The sequence below is a fragment of the Clupea harengus genome, chromosome 23, assembly GCF_900700415.2.
Source record: "Clupea harengus chromosome 23, Ch_v2.0.2, whole genome shotgun sequence".
Taxonomy (NCBI): domain Eukaryota; kingdom Metazoa; phylum Chordata; class Actinopteri; order Clupeiformes; family Clupeidae; genus Clupea; species Clupea harengus.
Genome location: NC_045174.1, coordinates 20,519,586 through 20,529,585, shown reverse-complemented (window position 1 = coordinate 20,529,585; position 10,000 = coordinate 20,519,586). Strand labels below are relative to the sequence as shown.

At 45.4% G+C, this 10,000-nt stretch overlaps 1 protein-coding gene across 3 annotated transcripts in view; it reads right to left on the bottom strand.

The window, feature by feature from the left end:
- LOC116218584 (protein TANC2-like) overlaps positions 1-10,000 on the bottom strand; it is a 60,279-nt gene that overhangs the window by 13,211 nt on the left and 37,068 nt on the right. For all 3 annotated transcript variants that reach the window (XM_031560602.2, XM_031560600.2, XM_031560601.2), the window contains one exon: positions 9,370-9,472. In XM_031560602.2, coding sequence (XP_031416462.1) covers positions 9,370-9,439 — 70 coding nt within the window. In that variant the 5' untranslated portion in view covers positions 9,440-9,472. The remainder of the gene's footprint in view (positions 1-9,369; positions 9,473-10,000) is intronic.

Genomic DNA, 10,000 nt, shown 5'->3' with positions numbered 1-10,000 from the left:
AACCTTAGTGGAAGATGCTCCGTCATACACCGCCAAAGCACTACAAAGCACTGACACCTCTTTTGGAAATTGAAATGGTCACATCGTCCGCATAAGCAGATACATGGTGAAACAAGCCTGTAGGATCTCCAGGGACTATAAAACCTTCAATCTTCTCCTTAACAAACACAAGAGTGGCTCAATCGCAAGACTGTACAACTGAGAGAGAGATGGAGGGAGGGAGAGAGAGAGCAGAGGGGAGAGAGAGAGGGAGGGAGAGAGAGCAGAGGGGAGAGAAGGAGGGAGAGAGAGGAGAGGGAGCGAAAGGGAGGGAGAGAGAGAGAGAGACAAGGGAGTGAGATGGAGGGAGAAGGAGGGAGGAAGGATAAGAAGAGGGAGGAGAGGGAGAGAGATAGAGGGAGAAAGAAGAGAGAGAGGGAGCGAGAGAGAAGGAGAGAGATGGAGGGAGAGAGCGAGAGGAGAGAGAATGAGAGAAAGGGGGAAATAGATTTAAGAAGTAGAAGAGAGAGAGAGGAGAGGAGAGGAGAGGAGAGGAGAGGAGAGGAGAGGAGAGGGGAAGGAGAATGAGGGAGAGGTGCAGAGAGGTGAAGAGAGATATGGAGATTAAATGAAGGAGAGAGAGAAGGGGTGAGGAAGAGACAGAGGTAGATTAAGGGGAAGAAAGGGGGGAAGAATGGGTCATTGAGTGTCATAAAAGATACCAGTGTGTGTGAAATTATGTTCATTGGCCCCCACAGAATGGTGCATTAAATGGTCCCTCTCTCACACACACACACGCGCACACACACAAACACACACACACACACACACACACACACACACACACACTCTCAGTCTCTCTCTCTCTCTCTCCCTCCTTCTATCTCTCTCTCTCTCTCTCTCTCTCTCTCTCTCTCTCTCTCTCTCCCCCTGATTTCTCCTTTTGTTCCATGCTCAACCCTCTCAGCGAGAGAACGAGTGGGTGGGAGAGAGAGGAGAAAGAGTGAGACGACAGGAGAGAGAGGAGAGAGGAGAGAGAGAAAAGCGAGAGAGCGAGAGGAGAGCAAAAAAACAATTATCAACCTGCTTTGACCTCACACGTAGCCTTAAAAAACCACACACACACACACACACACACACACAACATACACAGTAAAGATGCACTGATACCAACATGGGATAGATAACACATTTTCATTCACACTCAGTCTTCCATTGCCGTGTGCCCCCCTGCCCCCCCCCCCAACAGTATTTAAGGGGATGCTACGAGCGCAAATCTCCGCGAGACGGGAAACATGCGAGGTCTCCTGCCAGCTATGAACTTATGTAGCTTAGGGAACAATCTATAGCAGTTGGTGGTTGCTATGGTGTGTGTTTATGTGAACATGCTAGTTGCTAAGTTAGATGTATGTATTTGGGGCCAAACAGTGAAGCGTTCCTACCTTTTCCTAAAATGTTACAAAGTTAAATTGAAGAGGATGCAATGTCAGCTAGATAACTAGCTTCAATATCATGCACATGAAACTCTGCCATTTAAACTGTTTAAGATTATTTAAAAATGTCCTTGGTTAGCTAGCATAGCAACTAGGCAATCTTAGCAACCAGGAACCACTGTTAGCGGCATAGCCTAGCAACGTTTCATTTCTCAAAATCAGCTCACAAATAAAAGGCAGCGTTGGGTTCAAAGTGAACACAACCACTTGCGGGTGATGTAAAATGGCTTCACATAGATATTAAACAATCCTGAGAGAAATAACGGTACACCAAGGGCAGTGGCTTACTCTGATATCAATGGAGTCAATGAAGTCCAATTCTCCCTGGAGGATTATCGCTAATGATAATAGGTAGCCAGGGGACAGATAAACGGGTCTACTTTAGCGTTTAGCATCCATTCCCAAACGGCACCATCACGCTAAATAAACGCTCATTAAAAGGCTTTCAATGTGAGTGGGAATGGGTTAATGGCTAGTCATAGACACAGGAGAGGGAGAGGAGGAGATGGGGAATAGAAAGGTAAAGGAGTGGAGAGGGGGAGGAGGAGAGGGGGATAGAAGGGGAGAGGAGTGGAAAGGAAAGGAGAGGAGGAGAGCAGAAAAGAGGAGATTAGGGGAGTAGTGAATAAGTAGAGAGGTGGGGAGATGAGAAAAGAGAACAGGAGAGGAGGAGAGCAGAAAAGAGGAGATTAGGGGAGTAGTGAATAAGTAGAGAGGTGGGGAGATGAGAAAAGAGAACAGGAGAGGAGGAGAGCAGAAAAAAGGGGGTAAGGAGTGGAGGAGGGGAAGAGTGGAGAAGTAGACAGGAGTAGAGAGGAGGAGTGGAGGAGTAGAGGTGAAAAGAGGACAGGAGTGGAGGAGTAGAGAGGAGCAGTAGAGGTGAGGAGAGGACAGGAGAGGAGGAGTAGTGTGTGTGTGTGTGTGTGTGTGTGTGTGTGTGTGACAGGAGATCCCCCCCTTCCTCTTCTCACTCACACCAGCTGAGCGAGGGTGCGGCACACACACACACACACACACACACACACACACACACAGACATACAAGTCTCACAAACACACCATCATATATACTGTCACCCTCACACCCCCCCCCCCCACACCCCCCCCCCACACACACACACACACACACACACACACACACACACAGACATACAAGTCTCACAAACACACCATCATATATACGGTCACCCTCACACACCCCCCCCCCCCCCCCACACACACACACACACACACACACACACACACACACACACACACACACACACACACACACACACACACACACACACACACACACACACACACACACACACACCTAATCCTGATTAGTGTGAAAGCACCATACGTGCAAAAGGTCAAATGGAGACAGTGCATAGCATAGAGGGGTGAACACACACACACACACACACACACACACACACACACACACACACACACACACACACACACACACACACACACACACACACACAAGAACTCAAACAAGAGATGGCTGAATGGGGATCCGGAGAGAGTGAGCCGGAGAGAAAGACTGATGGAGAGAGAGAGATACAGATAGACAGAGATCTTCTGTCTTTGTCAGAATAAACACTCTCCAACACACACAGACACACAAACAACGTCAATTTGTGAGAAAATAGTCCCCTCCAGAAATGAGAATGACATAAAATAGCAATCATCAACTAATTAAACATCACCGGTCTCCTACACACACACACACACACACACACACACACACATATATATATACAGAGAGAGAGAGAGAGAGAGAGAGAGAGATAGAGAGAGAGAAAGAGAGAGAGTTTAATTAAATTACACAGCTCACCTCTGCTTGTCGTTTCTGTGTACCTCCCAAGCAGTGAGATGCCTGCTGCATATAATGGACAAATCCCCAGCAAAAGAAGGAGGAGAGAGATGGGGAGAGAGAGAGAGAGAGAGAGAGAGAGAAAAAAAAATAGAGAGAGAGAGAAGGGGGGCAGAGAGAAATAGAGAGAGAGAGAAATGTAGGGGGATCTTGTGTGGGCGGAGGAAGAGAAGGAGGGAACGGATGAAAGAGAGAGGGAGAGATAGAAAGGAAGAAAGAGGGAAAGAAAGACAAAGGAAAAGAGAACAGTCCAGACGAAGAGCCAGCACTCAGCAGTGTGAATATACACACTTACACACACACACACACACACACACACACACACACACACACACACACACACACACACACTGCGCATGCCCAGACGCCCAAGCACAGGCAGACACTCTTCTCTCTCCACTAGAGGCAACGACACACACTCTACACCTCCCACGGTTTCCCTCCCTCTCTCCGTCTCTCCCTCTCTCCCTCTCTCCTTCTCTCCGTCGCCCTCTCAAAAAACACATGATGCATGGGAACATCCAAATACACAATCTACAATCTACAACCTACACACACACAAACACACACACACACAGTGCACCCTTTTGGGTTTCCATGGAGTCAAGAATGGATACAGAAATAATGTACGACTACACGCAAACTAATGCCCACTGTTTCAGCCTGTTTAAATACTATTATAATTTATATATATTATATAATATATATATATTATATTTCATATTATAAAAGGAGGATGAGAATGAGAGAGAAAAAAACAGAAAGAGCTGACTGCAGTTTAGATAATATTATAATTTATATATATTATAATATTATATTTAATATTATAAACGGAGGATGGGAATGAGAGAGAGAGAGAGAGAGAGAAAAACAGAACGAGGTGACTACAGTTTAGATAAAAGCAGATATAATCAAACCAGGGCCGCCACATGATCAGTGTATCGGCGGTGTGTGTGTGTGTGTGTGTGTGTGTGTGTGTGTGTGTGTGTGTGTGTGTGTGTGTGTGTGTGTTCAGTGTATCGGCGGTGTAGGCATGACTCATGAGGTTGAGACAGAGATGCACTTTCTCCTAGACTGTGAAAAATAAACCCGAGACAGAGACATTTCATAAAAGAATCTAAATTTGAACCGATTAAAAAGACATGCAACAGTTGGCACACGTACAGTACTAGAAGAGGGAAAGGCTGCAGCACCCTGCCACAGCATAGCAGGGACAGGGAGTCTGACAGCAACCCAATGTGCTTGAGCTAATGTTTGTATTTCATCTTGTACTTTACCTTATGTGTTTGTGTGTGCTTGTGTGGTGTCTCTGTGTGTGTGTGTGTGTGAGTACGTGGAGGGGGGGGGGGGTCTCTGTGTATATATATATGTGTGTGTCTGTGTGTGTGTGTGTGTGTGTGTGTGTGTATGTGTGTGTTTGTGTGGTGTGTGTGTGTGTGTGTGTGTGTGTTTGTGTGGTGTGTGTGTGTGTGTGTACGTGGAGGGGGGGGGGGGGTCTCTGTGTATATATATATATATGTGTGTGTCTGTGTGTGTGTGTTTGTGTGTGTTTGTGTGTTCAAGAAAGGTGGTGGGTGTAATTGTAGAGTGATTTGGACAAGTGGTAGGGTGGGATGGGAGGACACTAAGGCAAGGGGAGAAAGAGAGAGAGAGAGAGAGAGAGAGAGAGAGAGAGAGAGAGAGAGATCAAACTGTAAAAGAGAGGATAGAGTGAGTGGAAAAGAGGAGTGGAGAAGAGACGAGGACAGGGGACATGAGGATAGGAGTAGAGAGGAGAGAGGAACACAGGAGAGGACAGACGTAGAGAGGAGAGGGGACGAGCCGTGACGGTGCTGTTGTAGAGGTATGTGGGTTACTAGCACTCTCGAAATGGGCTACACAGAGAGGACACAGTTGCTGCTGAACATCTCAACATGTCTGGCAACACTTAGATGTGTCTGACCTTAACTGAGGGGGAAAGAGATAGCTACATCTCTCTCTCTCTCTCTCTCTCTCTCTCTCTCTCTCTCTCTCTCTCTCTCTCTCTCTCTCTCTCTCTCTCTCTCTCTCTCTCTCTCTCTCTCTCTCTCTCTCTCTCTCTCTTCTCTCTCTCTCTCTCTCTCTCTCTCTCTCTCTCTCTCTCTCTCTCTGTCTGTCTGTCTGTCTATTCGTGTGTCATGAGTTCTTATAGACGAGGGCAATCTCTCTGCCTCTCACTTTCTCCACTCTCGCTGAAAAAGCACAGGAGTAATTACGCATTTGACCTTAAACGGCCACTTCTCTCAGGGCTTCTGCTGGAAAATGTCGCACACGGATGAGGTCACAAACGTTCTAACTGATGTTGTGTGTTCCATCAGGAGTGTTAAAAGCTTTATTGCCCGCCTTTCTGTTTGTAAAGGTCAGCATCCTCCAGAAATCTATCGAGCCCTTTTTGTCTCTACTTCACAATCTGCCTCAGATAGACAAACACAGGTAGAGGAACACAGTGCCTAGCAACAAAGGTCAAAGGTTAGCGACTGGCAACTACTGAAGGCTTTCCTCTGGTTTAGTCATCTTTGCCCTTTGTTTATTTGTTATTACATGTCTATATGTGAATTATATACCCTCACAGAGCACCATGATATTTCTTGGTGTCCTGAGGGTCATTTTGGCCTGCTGTGACCAGCCAACTTGACCAGCGATAATAAAGCAAGCAGGAAGAAGTTGACAGACTAATAAAGAAAAAAACTGAAAAAACGGCCACAGCTAGGTCAGTCAAAAGCACTAGCTAAAACACACACTCGCGCACACACAGGCAGGCAGGCAAGCAGGCAAGCAGGCGAGCAGGCAAGCAGGCAAGCATGCAGGCACACACACACAAACACACAGACACACTCTCCCTCATCTGACGATCATTCATTTGTTAATTTGCCATCATTCATTCATTCATTCATTCATTCATACTTCCATTCAGAAACTATTTATTGGATAATTATCCTGAACAAATGCCTTGTCTCTGTGATTGTCAGGTCGTGTCAGCGAACCCCTCCTCCACACCCGATGCCCAGAATGTTCCTCCACCCTCCCCACACTGAGAGGGCCTTCTGTGGGGACGTGACTGCTGATGGAGCCCCCCTCTCCGCGGAGGCGATGTAGGGGACTGAAATAGCCTCATCACTTCAGGCTAGGCACTTCACCACCACCATCATCATCATCATCATCATCATCACCTCCCACTCACTCACACACACACCTATCATCTGATGAGTGTGTGTGTGTGTGTGTGTGGGTGGGTGGGGGGGGTGCTGTCTGGATGCTGCTTTGGACAATTATAGAACTTCGAATTATAAAACTATGACGCAGAGAAAAGTATACAATACAACTCACATGTGTGTGTTTGAGTGTGTGTGTGTGTGTGTGTGTGTGTGTGTGTGAGTGTGTGTGAGAGTGTGGGAGAGTGTGTAAGCTCAAGGTGCTAACATTGGGGGAGGAAATAGGCTAATTGCAGAGGGATGGGCCTGGCCCAGCGGTTACTGCTAGCATTAGCCTGGGTACTCAGAAAGAGTAGGCAACAGAAAGTAAGACAGCATCTCACACACACACACACACACACACACACACACACACACACACACACACACACTTTCTGCTCAATCATCTCCTGCTGAGCACAGCACTTCCGAGTTTGGTAACCCGCTGCTCCGCTCCGTAACACTTTTTTTGTTTGAGTGTGTGTGTGTCGTGTGTGTGTGTGGGAGAGGCAAGACACTCCGTACGCATTTGTGGTCATGCGTTGTGCGAGTTGTGTTGTCTATGAACCTGAGTGTGATTGTGTGGGCATGCATGCGCTGTTTGTTGTCAACATATCTCAGCATCCCTGTGTAAGAGCTCCAACACACACACACACACACACACACACACACACACACACACACACACACACACACACACACACACACACACACAGTGTGCTGCTAAGGTGATAATGACGACTGGTGATGTTGTGTTTGTAAGGTGGTGTCTCTGGAGTTCCTCCCGTCTCTACGTAATCAACACTCTGTGTTTTATTCATGGGGTTCACCTGCGCTCACAGCCAGGGTCCCATACAGCAATCTCCCTCAGGTCCTCCATTAAGAGACCAGAGGTACACCACATTCAGAACACTATGGGTGTAAACAACAACAGTCTACTCAAACACAACACTATGGGTGTAAACGACAATAACAGAGACAAACACAACACTATGGGTGTAAACAAGAATCAAGTAAAATACAACACTATAGTTGTAAACAATAGCGTTGAGACACAACACAACATTATGGGTGTAAACAACAATAACAGAGACAAACACAACACTATGGGTGTAAACAACAATAACAGAGACAAACACAACACTACGGTTGTAAACAACAATAACAGAGACAAACACAACACTACGGGTGTAAACAACAGTGACAGAGACAAACACAACACTATGGTTGTAAACAAGCACTATGTGAACTTGCCATGTAAAATCACTGAATGTACATGCGTTACTGGATATATGTTTGGGTATACCCATAGCAAGCTCATTTACATTCACTAAAGAACAATTTGTGTTTGAGTCAATATTTTCCTCTGGATTACTGAATCCTTCTGGAAACAGAGCAGAGAAATACAGTACATGGTAATATTGAGCTACAAAGCACCATTCAGTATAGGTCATCACACCAACTGTCAGGCTGTATTAGCACTTTCATAATCTGTGATGACACAATCGTAACTATGACCCTGATGTTCTAGTTCTCACACTAACATTGACCCTGATTTAGGTCATTGTTAAGGACCAACATGCTGTTACGTTGTTAATCAATAGCATGCACTGTATGGAACAGTATAAGCTGCTACGTAATACTAACAGTTGCCAAATAAACACATACCCTTAATAGTATAAGCGATGTCGTATAAATGATGGCCAAATAAACACCTACCCTTAATAGTATAAGCGATGTCGTATAAATGATGGCCAAATAAACACCTACCCTTAATAGTATAAGCGATGTCGTATAAATGATGGACAAATACAGTCTTTTTGCTGCCATTACCAAATTGCCTTTTTTGCACTACCATAACCTCACTTTAAAGAAAACTTATGCTGCTGTACGTGTATCTGTATGTTTATATCTATATGTATATCTATATGTAGGACATGTCTTGTCTTATCTGTTGTTGTGCCTGTGCACTTTATATGTTTCACCGTGGGAGAGTGGGAAACGTCTTTTCGATTCCTTTGTATGTCTTGACATGTAAAGTAATTGACAATAAAGCTACTTTGACTTTGACTAAAAAAAAAAAATTTTAAAAAATAAACACCTAGCATTAATAGTGTAATAGTAGGGTGGCTAAAGAGGCGCCTAGACTAACTGGAGGATTAGCAGGACACTGATCAGGGATCAGTGTGTCTTTGAGGTGACCTTGGCAGTCTTGGTGGGCAGCCATGTTTGAGAGCAGTGGAGGGAGGCGTTCAGTCCAGCAGGCTTACAGGGGGATATCCGCACAAACAGACAGAGGAGGGGAGCAAGCCTGGGCTTAGAGAGAGGACTCCAGAAATGTCAGGGAATCAAACAAACAGACAGGAACACACACACACAATCAAATACACCCACACACACACACACACACACACACACACACACACACACACAACAAAGCCCATCTCCAATTTACAGAGCTGTGTATGTGTGTCTGTGTGTGTGTCTGTCTGTCTGTGTGAGTGTGTGTGTGTGTGTGTGTGTGTGTGTGTGTGTGTGTAGGGATCTGGTTACATTACAGAGGAGACGAGTCATAGTCTCACTGGTGCGCGTGTGTGTGTGTGTGTCTGTGTGTCTGTGAGTCTGTGTGTGTGTGTGTGTGTGTCTGTGTCTACATGTTTATATCTGTGTTTGATCGACTGAAAAACATTCTCCCAATGTTACTGCTGCACCGAAGGCACCAGCTACCACATGTGACAGGTGACAGGTCAAACAATGACCTCTGGTAGGAAACAATACCATCTGCTGTCTGACAGGGGAAAGGTCAGGGAAAGGTCATCACTCACCGCTGCTGTTGCGGCTCTTCCTGTTGGACTTGCCACCCGTGAGCAGCATCTTTAGACTGTTCCGGAACATGACGCCAGCTGAAGAGGTGAGCTATACAGAGCTCTACAGAGAGGAGAGGAGAGGAGAGGAGAGGAGAGGTGTAGAGGAGAAGAAAAGTTAGGTAAGAGAGGAGATGAGAGTGTAAAAATACAAGAGGGAAGCAGAAAAGAGGGGAGAAGAGAGAAGGAAGACATGTAGAGAACAGAGAGAAAAGAGAGGGAAGACATATAGAGAAGATAGAAGGAAGACGTTGAGAAGAGGACAGTGGGAAGAGGAAGGATGTAAAGTGACAGGGGAGAGAGAAGAGAGGAGAGTAAACATTTAGAGTGTAAACATTTAGAGAGTAAACAAGCTGAAATTAAAACATTTCATTCTTAAATGTTCCATCACAGTAACGCGGTAGCCTAAATAATTGACAGTAGAGTGTCACTTAACTTTAACCCATAACGCACTATAAACACATGTATAAATGTTAATAAAGTGTTCATAATGCATCATAACTGCTGACATAAGTCTATATAACTATTTATAAATACAACTACTGCACTCATAAAGTATTATAGTATAGTATAAGCCCAACACAACTCTTAT